At 45.4% G+C, this 16942-nt stretch overlaps 2 protein-coding genes across 14 annotated transcripts in view; one reads left to right on the forward strand and one right to left on the reverse strand.

The window, feature by feature from the left end:
* Positions 1-16942, reverse strand: part of dnc (phosphodiesterase dunce) — a 210619-nt gene that overhangs the window by 41751 nt on the left and 151926 nt on the right. For 11 of the 13 annotated variants that reach the window (XM_032440245.2, XM_032440239.2, XM_032440240.2 and 8 more), the window contains one exon: positions 2582-2758. In XM_032440245.2, the coding sequence (XP_032296136.2) occupies positions 2582-2758 (177 nt within the window). Of the gene's footprint in view, positions 1-2581; positions 2759-9174; positions 10502-16942 lie in introns of those variants that run through there. The other 2 variants (XM_032440244.2, XM_015169141.3) reach the window with 2 other exon arrangements.
* On the forward strand, positions 6879-8692 carry LOC6635602 (katanin p60 ATPase-containing subunit A-like 2). The gene is made up of 2 exons (XM_032440246.2): positions 6879-6932; positions 6994-8692. Exon 2 carries the CDS (start codon positions 7043-7045, stop codon positions 8579-8581), a length of 1539 nt encoding a protein of 512 aa, XP_032296137.1. The 5' UTR covers positions 6879-6932; positions 6994-7042; the 3' UTR covers positions 8582-8692.

The following is a 16942-nucleotide window of genomic DNA, read 5'->3' on the forward strand; positions in this document are numbered from 1 at the left end:
CAGGCCAATTCCATACGATGTTGTGTTATTTTCTCACTTTTATTTTGACTAGATGCTACCTGATGCTTTGATTTTACAGTTGTTGCTATACCCCGAACCCGTTATATGTGCGTAAAAAAGGGTATACTAGTTTTGTGCGAATGTATGTAACAGGCAGTAGAAAGGGACTTTGATTCCAGCTCCACTTCTGCCCAGCAACTACAGTCAAGTCGATCGAGCCTCTCAGTCAGTCTGTCTGTCCGTCACCTTAAGCCCCTCGATCTTGGAATTTCGAAGTTTAGAAGAGCTGGATACACCAAATTTGGTAAGCTCTTCTTTTTTCCCAAACAAATTAAAATGAATCCCATATTTATAGACCATATTTATATACTTGAATGCTGCTTTTATGTAACGAAAATTTGGCAGAGATTGGACAATAAGCTCCGAAGTTAATCACGAAAGTTTTGCTCACAGTGTGGGAGGAAAGAAGAACTGCGCTGGGTTCAGGGTATCTGCCAGTCGGGCACTCACCACTAGAACACCCTTGTTGGCTTTGTTTTTGTGTGCAATTATTTTGTTATTATTGTTTTAATGTATAATCGTTTTGCGTTGAGAAACGTATCAAAAACTGAAATGTTGTCGCGCTTCTTGCACAAAACATGGCTGCCAAAAAAATGCATTTCCGGTTTCCAGTTGCATAACAATGCGAATGTTTTCGTGCGACTGAGCTCTCACATGTGCTTGACTGAATAGACTGAATAGTGCAGAGTTGTTGTTGCTAGTCAAGAAGGCTTTGTCCAAACAATGCTTAAAGCCGGACCAAATCACTCGGAGATGCGACGTTCCAAAAGACGACAGACTACAGAGTATAGACTATGGAGCTTAGAGCACAGATTGGAGAGAGAGGAGTCCGGAGCTGCTGGTCAGGAATTTATACCAAAGAGCCAGCCAGATGTGGCGAAATGCTTGCTATGAATTTTAGAAATGCCATCAATGGGACGGCTCTTGACCAGCATCGAATGATGATGTTGCCAGCTCGGCTCTAGGGGCAGCGCAGCGATGGCATTGAAATGTGGCAAAGTGCCTGAAATACCGCAAACGATGGTAAACACACTTGCACCCACACACACGGGCACACAGATACTTATATACGAGCATGCAGCAAAGGTGTGGCATGGCGAATAGTGGCAGCAAAGGCAGCCAGACAAGAGCAACAGATGCTGGAAATTGGTGGCACATATTTGTGAGATGGTAATGGAAATGTTCAAAAGCGAAAAGATAACATGTACGAGGCGAAAGACCAAAAATTGTTGAAGAACATTTCTTTAAATCACTTGTGAAATACATTTGAAGCATAGATAGAAAAGTTCTAGAAGCGAAGGGTTTGGGTAGAAAATATAGCTGTTAAAGTGGGAGCAGTCGAGTTACCAGAGAAAATAGTATTAGAAGAAGCAGAAGTTAAGGTAGTTGAAACAATAGTATTTAATGTTGGAAACAAACACAAGTAGTGGAAATTGCATGGAAGTGTAGTTATAGAAATAGTAGTGAAAATAGAAATAAGGTAGAAGTAAAAGCAGTAGTGGTAGTTGCACTATAAGTCACAATAGTAGTAGAAATTGTTGTAAAAGTAGTAGTATATAAGGTAGTAATATAAAAGAATAAGAATAGAAATAGTCATTAGAATGCAAGAATAGTAGTAAAGATCGTAGTAGGAGTAGGGTGCGTCGAGATAGTAGCAAAGTAACGCTAGTGGTGGAAATAGTAGTCAATATAGTAGAATTAGTAGGAAAAGTTGGCGATGTACTAGTAGAATTAGAAGAGTAGGAGCAGATGACGTCGACTTAGCAATAAAGTTAGTAGCAGTCGTTAGAATGGGCAAAAAAGTAGTAGAAGTTGACTAGTAGTAAAAGTAGTATTATAGGTAGGAGTAGATGTTGCAATAGTTGTTGATGTAGTTGTAAAATTAGAAGCAGAAGGAGTAGAAGGTGTCGAAAACGTCGGCCTAGCATTCGTAGACTAAGGTGTGAAAACGAAAATATAAGACAAGACATTTGTCAAATAAGTAGTAGAAGCTGAACTCAAAGAGGAAGTATAAGAAATTGTAAACGGAAATTAAATCAGGTTAAGCTACAACAGCTGGTTTCAATGGATTTAGAGCAATAGTAGGAGATGTTCATAATAGAATTGAATAAGTAAAGAGCTGCTGGACTCTTGTTTCTTCAAAGTATTTCACAAGAAATGAACATGATAAATGTGATAATGTGATAAATGTGTTAAGCAATTTGTAAAGCTGTCGTGAAAGCAAAGAGCGAAGGGATCATTTGCACTTTTGATCTGCACTCGTTATATCTATGCATGAGGTTGATGAGAATGTCACTTGTGATGATGTCGTTGAGTTTAAAATGCGTGTGAATATTGTATAAAACTCAAATCATATGAAAACATGAAAATGAAAATGAGAATGAAAACAAATATATGTAGTACGCTGTATAGTCTGGATAACTCGATAAGAATATGTAGCCGATATGCGAGATGTCAATTGGAAAATAAGCATAAGACCGAACCAATAAATATCAAATGAAGTATGGCAATCGGTACTTACCTTTCGCTAGCAATGCTTGAGTTCCTTGACATTGACTTTGGTGACATCTCAAAGTCCGAATCGGAACGATATAGAAACGATTCGCGACGTTGCGGTAAATTCTGTAGAACCAAACCGGCGCTGGGTGAACCGCCCTCAAGTGGTGATCGGGCGCCCTGGCCATTTTCTACATCGAAGCTGCAAGAAAATTATATGAATTAGTTGAATAGTCGGTACGTTAATTACTTAGCTATTTAGTCAGTTACTAACTGCTCGCATTGTGAGCGTAAATAATTGAAATGTCGACGGGCGTTTGGCCCAAACTTGAGTCGTTTTATAGACGGTCATGTTGACTTGACACAGCTAACTTTTTGCGAGTGATTCGGTTCGCAGTTGGCAATGGATTGCGAGGGTTGTTCGGAAGGGGGGGAGGGGGAATGATACACCAGCGACGACCTACAGGAAACGGAAGCGCGCCTAACAAGGCGCTTTTAAAGTTTTTCAATTCGTTAGACATTTTTGCCCTTTTCGTACGGGTTTTCTTTGTCAGCGTCGACTGCGACTGCAACGTCGACAGCGACGCCGACAGCGGCGTCATTGTTGCTTATGAAAACTTTTGCGCCAACTCTGCTAAAAACGTAACAGTCCCAGCCCCAGCCCAGAAAACAAGCGCCAAACTCTAGCCTCCGCCAGCCCCGCGTCGCTGGCAACCGCGAACCGAATGTAGCCAAGTTTATTGAGAACTTGCTGAAAGTTGACTTCACTACAGAGACGCGTTTCCCTAGGGCCGTTGGCGCCGTCAACGGCGTGTTGAAGTCGCGCCAAAGTTGTGCCGCTGATCAAGTTACAGTGGTCGCAAGCAACAACTTTATAAGTAAGCCTAACCGCTAGATGGCGCGCCAAATATGTTTGGCTTTTGTGCGTACTCTGGCGGAATTTAGATTTTGGTGTGCTGCTAAAACTATTTGGGAATTCTAAACGAAATACTCTCCAAATGAATATGTAATAAACAAGTGCTAGCTATTATTGATATCAATCATGTATGTTAAGAGCTTAAAGACCTCAATCAGACATCGTTAAATTGTAATTACACATATTCAATCGGCTGACAATACGATAAGCTGCAAGCTAAAATGTTAAATGAAGCTCTATGAAATGCAGCTGCCAGCTATTTATTGCTAGTTGCCACAGTCGACAGCTGCCCTGATTCTGTTGCAACCAAAGACAGCAAAGCAACAAACACTAATGGCCAGAGACAGTGACTGGCATCAATCTGAGAGGGCGTTGTCATAATTAAGGAAAATACTTTCATAAGCAAAAACAGATGCCGTACAGCAAGTTGTTAGCCCGTTTGGCTGCTGGTCTTAGTGCTTTGGCCTGTGGACGCTGTGACGCAGCTGTGTCCTTGTTGGCGGCCTCGTTCAGCCTCGTTCTATCGCTGGCATTCCTTATGCTCCTTATAGCTCCTGTTGCCCAACGCCGACGCCGATGCCGCCGCCGCCAGTCAGCTCATTGAAGGCCACGCTTTTGGCAGCGAAAGTCGTAAAGAAAAATGATGTTTTAAGTAAAATTTATATCGGGGTCATTAAGTAAACTTGGCACAAAGTTGATGCTAGCCACGTATTGTTGCTGTTTTTGTTGTTGTTGCTGTTGCTGCTGATACTGTTGTATCGACTTTTATTGTTGTTGTTTTTGTTGTTGTTGTCGTGCGCAACAATGTCGCCATTTACCATGGCATACTTTGTAGTACTTTTCAAAGTTATGAGGCAGGCAGCGAGCCACAGTTTTCAGTTTTAAGTTGGCACAACTTTCAGTTTCGCTTAGCAGCTTTTATTTTTTTTTTTTTTTGTTATTGCTGTTGTTGCTTTTTCTGTGCGCAAGCAACTCTTCGAAGCGTGCTTCATTTAACATATTTGCCACATAATGTTGAGAATTGAATAATATATATATTTTTCTTTGTTTCTTGCTGCCCCGCGATGATACGAAAAGTTTGCAGCTATTCAGTCATTTACTCATTCACTCATTCAGTCATTCATTCTTTTATCCATTCTTTCACTCATTCCCCCATTCATTTAGACACTCATTCAGTCGTGCATACAATCATTTCACATCCAGCTACTTCCTTCCTAACAAACTAATTAAGTTGGGCCGTTTTGAGTCTTGGCTTCTTACTGGCTTGCCTCTGGCAGCAGTTGGAATCTATGCCACACAACAATCAGAGCACACACACACACACATGCACACACTCGGTGACACACTCATCACAATCAGCTCGGGTCGTACATTTATTTGCACATTTAATTAGGCGCATGAGGAGCGACTGCCATGGGGCACATTTCCTGCCTGCTTGCCTGTCTGCTTGCCACAACAATGACAAGCTCTATGCGTAGCAGCCTCCAACCCTTTTTTGAGTCATTGTCTTTTTGCCTAGCTAGGTGTTGGCATTAAGCGGCTGCTATGCTGCTGGCTTCGGCTTTGGCAACGCCTGCAAGTATGCAGCATGCACGAGTCGAGCCGTTGGGGCACGCAGTTTAAATGTATGCAATTGTTTTTGCCTTGGCCTTAAAGCTCAAAGCGTGCGTTATGCATTGAGCAGCTAGTTTTATGCTCATGCCACGAACTGCTGACATACTCATTAATGCCGAGGCGCACTAATGGAGAGCCGAGCAGGCCAATGAGTGCATTCAATGAATACATTCAGAACTGCACTGATATAAGACCTTGGCCACAATATTCCCAGCAGCTGCAACTGAAACCGAACCCAGAAACCAATCCAGCGGCACATGCAGCGACACTTGTATGTGGCAGCTGCTTTTGAGCCAACACAAACACAGAAAACAACAAACAAACAGAAAAAAACTATCACAAGGCCATTAACAAAAGCCTGAGACTGACTGCCATGTGCAATGGGTGTGCAAAGCAAGCTGGGGCAAACCGTGTGCAGCGGATGGGTTTGACACCAAAAGATTCGAGCAGCTGGAGGCGTCACGGCAGCCATTGCCATTGCTGTGTGCAAACCAAATTAAAAGTGCGAGCGAAGCAGCGTGCGTTATGAAATGAGCACACACACACACACACACACACACACACACACACAACTAGTCAGAGCTTCCCCCAACTGCCAACTGTAGCCCGCCCGCCATTTGGCCCACCTCGCGGCTACCTTGGCTGTTGATGTTTTTTTAGGAGGCAAAATTCTGATAGGCAGCATATGATGCATATGAATGTTGCATAGCCTGCCAGTGTGGCAGCAAAAAGAAGCCGCCCATCAGCATCGTTGATTCTCATTTCATTGCGTCGCGCATTTGATTAACCGTTGGCACAGCTGTCGCCCTAGTGGCCACCAGAAACAAATTGTGCATGCAACTTCTTGGCAACGTTGGACGACACAACGGCCAACGCACATTGGCCAACAACTGATTGCAATTCACCTAATGACTCAGCAATGCGAGCACATTCACTAGCTCATCACACTTGTCCATTTGTCACAGATCCAAGCAATTCGTTTTACAAATTTACTTATGTGAACCATAGACTAGCCGAGCCTAATATAAAAGTTTTCTTTTGGATCCTATAAACTTTTAGGGAACATAAAGTCTTCATTGTCCTGGTTAACTATTAATCAGTTACTTAAATTAAGGAACATTTAGTTACAACTGTTATTCTACTTCGTGTATCTCAAATGCCTTGCTATGCGATTCTCAGCCAACTTAAACTGAGAAAATAGAGTATTTGGCTGCGGGTTGGCCGTTTGGTTTTGGTGTTTCCTTCTTGCTCTGCTCAGTTTTAATTAGAAGCTGACGCACACAAACACACAAACAAACACACACACACACACACACATTTGACGCACGGTTCGTGGCAGCTGAACAGATCCCAAACCCCACCCAATCTATCTGCTAATCAGCCGCATTTTCACTCATCTCGCCGCAACAATTCGCATCTTGTTGACTTTTGCGGCTAAACATATTTGCGGTTGTCTATACTCAAAATGTTGATGACTGTTTGCTGCAGCTGGTGGACTGCAGCTAATGGCAACAACGTTGCAATACGCACAGTGGGACTAAAGACACACAGTTTGGGGCTAAATGATTGCTGGCTTAGCTAGGCATAATAGACAGCTGCACGACACTCAAATATGCCCGTGAAATTTAACAAAAATATGACAATAAACGCCATGAAATTGCCGTGAGTTTTGTCTGTCGACTCCACTGTGCAGCTGTGTGAGGTTGCCCTGCACAACCCTGGCGTGTTTGTTATGGCAACTCTATTTGAAGCAGGCAAACAATGCGAATGTTGTCAGTGAAAAGGTTTTTACTCCCATTCCGATGAGATAGTTGAAGTTAGGCGCGCGGCGCTCGACAATAAACAGGCAAAAATCGAAAGATAAATAGTCCAATAAATATATATATATATATTAAATACACATACAGCACACACCAACAGTTAGTGGCCAGAGGAAAACTCGTGCTGCCCAGCCAGATGAAGCCTCAAACCAAATATGGAGTTGCGGCCACAGCTGCCTCGACGGTGCTCTGCGAGGATGTGCGAAATTTTACCACACGGCGACGCAATCTCTTGTATCTGATGCACCGCTATTTGCTGGAGAACGGCTATTACAGCAGCGCGGAGGCGCTCAAGGGCGAGGGGCGGCTCACCGAGGAGTACGAGCTGTGCGACAATGTCGACCTGGATGCCATCTATCTGGAGTACGCGAGCTTCTTCAATCTGAAGTTTGGCAAATATCCGCGCATACTCAAGAAGATGGGTCCCAAGCTCAAGGTGGAGCTGAGCTCCACCAAGTCCGGGAAGAATGCGACAGGTGCACCGGACCAATCATTGTCACAGTCACAGTCACAGTCGCAGTCACAGCAGCGTCCCGGTGATGCACAGGCCTGCTGGCATGCGGGCGTTGGCGCTGCGACAGCCGCAGCTGCCGCCAGCCTGGCCACAGAGCAGCAGCAGCAGCAGCAACAGCAGCTGCAGCAACAGGGGCCTGGACAACTGCAGGCCAATCGCCTGGCGCTGCACATCAAAAAAATGGAGACGGCCGAATCAACACCAGAGCCACGTCTGGGTGCACTGACCGAAATCGAACACGGCCATGCGGGCGACGATGCCCTCTTTGCCTCGCTGGAGTGGCAGGCGCTGGCCGAGCTGGTCAAGACGAGCATTCTGTGCGAGGACATCAAGCTGCGCTGGACGGACGTCTGCGGCAATCAATGCGCCATTGAGCTGGTCAAGGAGGCGGTCCTGACGCCCATCGAGTATCCGCAGCTGTTTGCGCATGGCTTGAAGCCGTGGCGCTCGCTGCTGCTGCACGGACCGCCGGGCAGTGGCAAGACCTTTCTGGCCAAGGCTCTGTACGCCGAGACGCGTGGCAAGGTGACATTCTTCAATATCACGGCCAGCATTATGGTATCCAAGTGGCGCGGCGAGTCGGAGAAAATATTGCGCGTGCTGTTCCACATGGCGGCGCGTCGTGCCCCCTCCGTGATTTTCTTCGACGAGATTGAGAGTCTGACCTCGAAGCGGGATCGCGCCACAGATCATGAGTCATCGAAACGTTTCAAGAACGAGCTGCTGCAGCTGCTTGACGGCATGGAGCATACGCTCAGCGGCGTCTTTGTCCTGGCCAGCACCAATCTGCCATGGGACATCGACGAGGCCTTTCTGCGACGCTTCGAAAAGAAGCTGCTCGTCCAGCTGCCCAGTGCCACCGAGCGCTCCAGTCTCATCAGTCGCCTGCTGGGCACTACGGTAAGCCTGACGTCCCGGCTGCTCGAACAGCTGGTACAGCTTTCCGAGCATTTTACCGGCGATGAGATTCGCCTGGCCTGCAAGGAGATCAGCATGCAACGGATGCGCTGCGCCACGCGCGCCTGCAAGGAGGCGAATGCACCAAAGGAATCTCCAGCCGCTCAAGAGGCGACCCTGGAGCGTGCCTTCAAGCAGATACGACCGTTGGGCATGAAGCTGCTGGCCAGGCACGAGCAGTGGCAACAGGAGAACGGATCATGAGTAAATTAATCCAAATCAAACGAAAGTATTATTGCCTTTCACGCACATTGTCGAGTCCATTCAATAAAAACACAACACCAGGAGAGCCTACAATGAACGGGGTTGCTTAAACAGATTCTTTAAAAAAGCAACTTTTTCTGACTGCGCAAGAAATTCGTTTGATATATTGGGAGATATGCAAGTTATGGATTCGTAAGCCTTAAGCAAGAACTTTCTATTAGGGGTTAATGAAAACAATTGATTTAGGGAAAATTGAACCAGTAACTTTCTGTTTGCTGGTTCGACGCTCAGACACGGGCTCAAACCATCTCAGGCGCAAAGCTCATTTACGTTTTCATTATAAAAATGGCCTTAATACAAAGCCTCATTGCTCCATCTCTTGGCTTGTCTATGTAAGAGCTGATTCATGAGAGGGCGAAGGGAAACGTCGGACCCGAGCGCAAGCCCCTTAAGGGTTGTAAACAGAGAAAACAATTTGAAATAAGCAGAGAGAGAGAGAGAGAGAGAGAGAGAGAGAGAGAGAGAAAGAGAAACGAATAGTAAAGAGGCATTAAGAGACATATGAACGCAGCGTGTCGATGCGTTGGCATTACCTTCCCGTTGTGCGACGTCTCGCTCCCGCGATGGTCATCCGGGAGACATAGCGTCTGATGCGGCCGCTGGAACGACGCTGGCTGCTGATCGGCACCGAGCCGGCAACAGAACGTCCACTGTTATCGGTGGTCGTCGAGCTGCGCCGATCGCTGCCGACCATGATATCGGAGCACAAGGACGAGGATATGATGGAGGCAGCCGATCTGCGCTTGGCGCCCGTAAAGGTGCCGCCGCCACTTGAGGATGTTGTCGTTGCTGAGCTATCGGAGCGCGAGAAGAGCGAGGAGCGTTTGCTGCGACTGCTCGAGGTGCCAGTGGCATCCTGTATATTGCTATAGAACTCCTCCGTTTCGCGATCATAGCTCTCATCCTCATCATCGTCCATCGGCGGCCGCTCCTCATCCTCAAACTCCTCCGCCTCGGTGGCCATTGTATCGCTGCGTTGCGTCAGCCCCCGTCCACCGCTTGACGAGGTGGAGCCAGCCTGCAGCTGGTAATACTCATGCTGGCCATGCCCAAAGTCGCGCGATCCCCGCGACCGGCTGCTGCTCGTGCCCAGCGTGCGATATGGCGCCGTTGCCGTTGTCGAGCCCGAGTTGCTTGTCGTGCTCGTCGCACCAAGGGAATGGCGTTTCATGCCAGCTACTCCGCCCCCGCCGCCGCCGCCGCCACCGACAGCTGGTATGCCAACGCCTGTGCACGCCGCAGTTACGGCTGCTCTGCGCTCAGCGTTGCCCGTTTCCCCCTCGCCGTCGCTTTCGCCGCCGCCGACGCTGCCGCTGAATGTGACCTCGTGGAATTTGGAGGATTTGCGACGCGCACGCGGCATATGCTCCGCATGCCCATGGCCATTGCCCATTGTTGTGATGGAGGAGCGCGGTCCGTTGTTATTGTTAAACAGTTGTTGTTGTTGTTGCTGTTGTTGTTGCTGTTGGTGTTGCTGCTGCTGCTGTTGCTCCTCCTCGTCAGCAGCCGGGCCCGTGCCAGGCATCAGGGTCAGCGCCAGCGGTGGGCGTCCGGCTGCGGCGCCATATGCGCGACGGCGACTCCAGGGAAAGGCGCGTATAAATGCAAATATAATAAACAATGTGGCAATCATATTGTTATGCTTGGTTGGTTTGGTTAGCTCGTCTGCTGGTGGGCTGTTATCCAGTGGGTCTAGTGCTGCTCTGGCATCTCGTGTTGAAATTCGTTTAATTGTCGCGTTTCGTTGCGCGTCACTTTACTCGTTTCTGATTATTGTCAATGAATGCGTTCGATATATTTTAATTAACTTTAAATTTATTCGTGTTTGCTTTTAATATTGCACTTAACATTTCGTTAGCATAAAAAGCGCTAAAGTGAGAGAGAGAGAGAGGTTGCGAGGGTGAGAGTTGGAGAGAGAGAAAGAAAGAGAGCGAGAGACCCAGAAAGAGATGCGAGCAGACATCTGTTGCGGAAACGGAAGTTGAGCCGACACAGCGATAGGCACACACAAACACACGCAGATAGAGACTGAGTGAGAGAGAGAGAGAACAGAGAGAGCAGAACAACAAGTGTGTGACAGAGAAAGAGAGAGAGAGAGAGGGAGAGAGAGCGAATCAGAGCCAAAGAAGGCTTTCATGCTGATAGTTTAACTATTTTTCGGTCCACCCTTTACTCGGACTAAAGATCTAGGGTATTCCAGCTTAACCAACTGTTAAATTTAATATGTAATTTACAGCTAACAGTTAAATGAGAAAATACCTGCCAGCTTTGACAGCAAGTTAAGAAAACAAAAGAGTTCAAGATTTAACAAGAAGATAGCCAACATTAAATCTAGTTTTGGTTTCAGTTTAACAGCTATATAACTAGATACAAGCACGAATAAAGATACAGAAATAAGGCAATATCAATGTGTGAATAGGATAGCTCATAAATACATCTCAAGCATCAATCAATACATCAGAATAAGATTAGCACATTACTTAGGTATAGCATATTGTTAGCAGACTCTTGGCATGTGAATAGAATTCTTTATGCCTTGGCATACTGCATAGCTGCATACATCGCAAGCATCAATCAATACATCAGAATAAGAAGCGCGCATTAGTTGAACTTAGACATAGCATATTATTTGCAGCCTCTTAGCATGTTTGCTGTAATGTGGCAGTTTAAGTATACGCTTCATTCGATCGAGTGCACCAACTGATTGACAGACTGATTGACTGCCTGATTAACTGAATCGACGATTGAGTGGCCTTTGAGTGGGCCCCCCTTGTCTGACGCAATATTCTGCGTAATTTCGATGGTTAGCATTATGATAATCAATGCACAATTATGGCGAACAGTTGCACAACAGAATGCACACGGGACTATCAACTGGATTGGATTGCCACACCCACACTTGCGTCCACAATACACAGGACATAGAACGCCCCCACAATGCAGGCCCAGCCGAGCTGGCACATCAGATGTTGTCAGTGGTCTTTGTTGCCACGTTCAGGGGAAGTCACGTCAAGTAGCAGGATTTTTTTCCAGCTGCGCCATTGGATAGAATTATATTTATATAAATAGACACGGATAATAGATAATAGGTACGTGCACAATATACATTTGAATTAAATACTGTTAAGCTGAGCTGCTTAGTTGCCGTACTTGGCCTTGCCTGCAGTCGCACATTTTGAATTTCAATTATAATTGAAATGTTTTAATAATGTGATGGCACTAAGTATTACCGGATAAAAACCAGCTGCAGCCGAAGGAGCCACAGCATTTTCCACCAATTACGTTTCGGTGTAAGCACTTGGCTCAAGTGGTCAGCTCTGGGTCTGGGTCTGGGTCTGGGTCTGGGACTGGGTATGGGTCTGTGTCTTGCCCGTCAAAGGCAATTTATAAATGCCGCCAAAGCCAATCGCATTGAGCTGCAATATGAATTGAATTGCAGCTGAACTGAGCGCTATTAGTTGGCCATTATTATCGCATATTTCATTTGATTATGTCCAAATTGGTCACGTCAGCTTTGTTGCATGCCACACGACTCTCGTGTATCGGCTGCAAAATATATCCACGCACAACTTTTTAATTTGTTTCAAATTGCATTACAGCAAAAAAGTGCCCCACACAGGCAGCCAATTATGGATCCCAGCGGCGGGTCAGCCCGAGCGGGGTAATTGAGTGAGGCTTTCGCTATCTGGACCGAGCGCATTTAAGTGAGTTAAGTGCAGCACAGGTGTGCGTGTGCGAGTGTGTGTGTGTGTGTGTGTGTGTGAATCTAAGAAGGAGCTACAACGAAGCCTTATTGCACCACAAGGCGAAGCTAGTGAATGCCAAGGATAACTTGAAGGTCTCCTTAATTAAATGCTGTACAAATAGTTCACGCTTTAAATAAATAATAATAGTAAAATATCAATTAGCTGAGATTCGCTTTGAGAATAAATCATTTTCTAATTAATTTCAGTGAAGCATTTAAGAATGTCACATCAAGCAGAATGCATTTAAGCTTTTGATGCTTTTGAGCGTGTACAATGCATATACATTAGTATATGTGCATGTATGTGTTCACATGTCTAATGCCAAAAATAATGTTTGCCATAAAGTTATTGAACTGAATTTCTCAAATAGATTTTGGCTCTTTGCTGTGCCTGGCGACGTTTCCACATGTGCGACATACTGTTTCTGATAGCATATATATATATATATATATATATATGTGTGTATATGGCCAATATATAAAGTGACAAGCAACAGAGGCAACATTGGCAACTCAGCCACAGGTACAGGCATCGGTTTTTCTAGCCAAGCCTCCCGCGCTCTCATCTCTGCGGCTGGCTTATCGCGCACGGCAGGCGGCGCTTGTGCCACTCGGCGGGCTGTTTAAGTGTTGGTAAACAAGCTGGAAACTGGCTGCCAAACCCTTGCCGTCCACATTTTTTTTCTTTTATTTATTTATTATTATTATTTTTTTTTGGCCGCCTTGGGCTCTGTTTGCTACTTTTACAGCGACTGCGCTCGACAACCGACGCCCGGCTACGTATTTCCTTTCAAAAATGTTTTTTTTTTCTCTTTCGCTTTTCTTTGGCAACTAATTTCAGTTTTTTTTCTGCACACACACACACACATACACGCGCAAGGCTTGGAGGAGACTGCGGCCAAAGTAGAGCAAAAAAAAAAAAAAAAATGAAAGCAAAAAATGAAAAGATTTCTTCAAGTTGCAGCATCAGCTAAGCGAAGCGAAGGCAGCCAAGTAGACGCAACAACAGTGGCTGCCACACACACACACGCACACACACACAGAAATTCACACAGTTACACTCCTCGCCGCCCTGCCCCTGCGACTGTGCAAGCATAGAAATTCTGAGCTGCCAATGTTTTTGTTGTTGGTACACACTCTCCCTCCCTTCATCCCTACCACTCTTTCTCCCTCTCCCTCTCTCTCTCTCTCTCTCTTTCTCGGGGGCTAAATTTAAGTAGCAACAAATCACTTCATTGTTTGCGTGTTTACATAATATTTATACAATGTATTTGTGCCGTCTCGCTCTAGCCTGGCCTGGCGTTCCCTTCCCGTCCCGCTGTCACGGCCAGCCGCTGAGCCCTGTTGACACGCTGCGCGCCATGTTCATTAATAAAGCGCATCGACAAATCCCAAAAAAGTATGCTACGATATTTATTCGCTGGCCAGCACACACACACACACGCATAGACACAACTGTCTGACAATCAGAAAAAGGACTTCAGACTGCGCGTCGCCAGCCAAAAAGGAAAAAATGGGACCAGAGCTGCGCTAAGCAACTGGCCAGGCCAACATAAAGAAAACCAACAAATTACGAAATTGCTGCAGTTGAACATGCACGACTTGAGCTACCCTGTAAACGGGTTCAAAGCACTTATTGTGGTGGCAATTATTAACCGAATCAATTATGGATTATAATTATATTTATATGTAACTAGCTCAAGATTAGGCAAATATTTGAGATAAATTTAATTTGAATTCGTTCTGTCCAGCTGAGCATGTGATTCCCTGTCAGAAGGAGGCACAGAGAGGGCTGCATCAACCATAAATTATAGTATACCATGCAGTTAATATGTACAGGGTATCAGAAACTATCACAATAGTAGTTGCAAGCACTTAGCAAGTAAGTTTTTTGGCGTCTTTTTTTTTTTTTAACTTATGCGTTGGATGACAAATGTGGCGCGACGCGGAAATTTCAATTATCCATATCTCTATATATATATATATATATATATGTTTTATGTAAGTGGGCGGGGTGGGGCCAGGCAAGCTCAATGTCTGCTGATCAGCTTGGGTATATATACATACATATATATACATGTGTACTTGTGTGCGCGTAGCAAACGAGCAGCCAAATGACGTCAAACAGGTCGCAGAGCTGGCAACGAGTCAGCAGCCAGCAACCAGGCCAGAGCACCTTAAACATCTTTAAAAGGCAAGCGAGTGTGCGAGTGTGTGCACTGGTGTGTGTGTGTGTGTGTGTCAGTGTGTGCACTTAAATACAGCAGCAGCAGCAGCAGCAACATCATCATGATGATCATTATCATGATTGCTGCAATCATTAGAAACATCATGAGGTCGTCATAGTCCTAACGTCCTTCCCTCATAAATAATGTAGCACAATATATACACATAATACACATGCATGTGTGTGTGTGTGTGTGCAAAATACAAAATCCAAAATGTGAAATACGTTTAATGCAAAAACATGTTTTATACATGGAGTGCAGCGGGCGTGCTGATGCGAGGCTGATGCTGCTCCTGGGTGTGAGCTTGGAGCGGCGCTCTGTATGTGTGTGTGTGTGTGTGTGTGTGTGTGTGTATGAGTGTGTGTGACCAAGTGCATTAACAGCCAGGCGCATTGCATAATGCAAAGCATATTTCGTTGGCTAAGCGATTGGTTGGTTGCCCGCTGCGACAACATTGCGTATGCGCAATTTCACAAATACTGAGAATTCAATGCCCAAACCCATTCAATAACTACATATATATATCCACACACACACACACACACACAGACAGACACACTCACACTGGCACATGAGTGCACTTATGTTTATGCAGCTGCATCTCTGCGATAAGCAAATTCAATTATCGTTTCGGCATTAACAAATGTTGAACGTATTTATTAATTTACGCCAATATCAGAATGGCAAATGCAAAATGATTCGCGACAAGCGAATTTAAATAGTGAGATAACATTTAAACATATATTTATTATATATGCAAATTAATATTGAGTGTATATATATGAATAGCTAAATTTATGGCATATAGAGACGAAGAAGAAGAATGTTATTTTCAGCACTCGTCCACACCCTAAAAAATATCCCAAGAACTTAACGATTGACAAGCCAGGCTAACAATGCATAGATATGATACTCAAGTATATTTTCAGAAAAACTGAAGAGACTTTCTTCTATAGGGTAGATTAGCTTATGTTAAATGAAAGACTACTAAGCGTTAATTATCGATTATAATCGGCTGAAAGTCTCACACATGCCACACGATTATAATCGAGAGTTGAAGCAGGAGAGGGAAAGACAGAGAGGCGGAGCGTGGGGAGAGTTCATCGAAATGTTTTTTATATCTCGACAATTGATTTTAACAGCTTTGCGACCGCTTTAGCTGGCAATATAACCAATAATGCGCCCTGGGATTAACTCCTTAGCCACAACCCAAGCGGGCATTTGCTCTGCCTGACAGGCAGCTTCCCTTTTGGACAGACCCAGACTCACAGGAGGGGCGCAGAGGAGGAGAGACACCCAACCAGGATCAGCAGATTTGTGCCTCATGCTTAGCCCAAGCACTTTTAGTCGCTTTATTACGCTTTGTCCTCGTCTCCCCATCTACCCTCAGCGCTCTCTCTCTCTCTCTCCCTCTCTCTCTCTCCCTCTCTCTTTCTGCTGTTGCTTCTGCTCCCTGGTGCCTCGCTGTTTAACGAGTACCCTGCCCGCCCCGCTTGCCCATATCACTCGCCTGTTCGTTTGTTGGCCCAGCTGCAATTTGAAGCTTTTGTGTTCGTGTTTTCGGTCGAGCCTTTAACAACAATGATAATGTTGATGATGACGATGATAAAGATGATGATGATGATGCTGAGAATGATGATGCCAATGATAATAATGATGATGATGTCGTTGCTGTTGTTGTTGTTTAGGCACTGACGATGCCATTTTCAATGAATCTCAATGCAAATGCTGCCCAAATTAGTGTCAAACGTATTGATTCACACACACACACACACGCACACACACATACACAAGCACACACACACACAGATACAAGTTATTGTTGCTTTTGTTGTTGTTGTTAATGGCGTTGCAATTTGCATATGTGTGTCAACGTCGTGATGTTGTTGTTGTTGTTGCTGTTGCTGCCCTGCCTTGGCGCCTGTGTGCATGCCATGAATTTGTAGCTAACACACTTAACCCACTTGGCACGCCCACATTCCAGCCCCCCCCCCCCCCCCCCCTCAACATATAGACACGTGCACCCATTCACTTGCACTTTTCCACACGCCGCATGCCGCATGCCGCGTGATGCATGTGTTGCATAATACACAAAATGTTTTCCACTTTAAAATTCTTGCCCAAAAGTTTCAATTAAACTCAATGACAACATAATTAAGCGGCGTCTGCTGGGCGCAGAGCGGGCCGGCGGAGGGATGTGGGGCGTGGGCAACTGGTAGTTGGGCAGGCTTACTCTGAAGTTTTTGCGAGTGTAAGTGTGTGTGTGTGTGTGTGTGTGTGCATGCTCAAAAAGTCAATTGATGTCAAGCAGACAAGAGTTGACACCCA

This window comes from Drosophila virilis, chromosome X, assembly GCF_030788295.1.
Source record: "Drosophila virilis strain 15010-1051.87 chromosome X, Dvir_AGI_RSII-ME, whole genome shotgun sequence".
Classification (NCBI taxonomy): domain Eukaryota; kingdom Metazoa; phylum Arthropoda; class Insecta; order Diptera; family Drosophilidae; genus Drosophila; species Drosophila virilis.

Coding starts and splice junctions, on each gene's coding strand:
- LOC6635602 (XM_032440246.2), top strand. CDS start 7,043: ATGAAGCCTCAAACCAAATATGGAGTTGCGGCCACAGCTGCCTCGACG.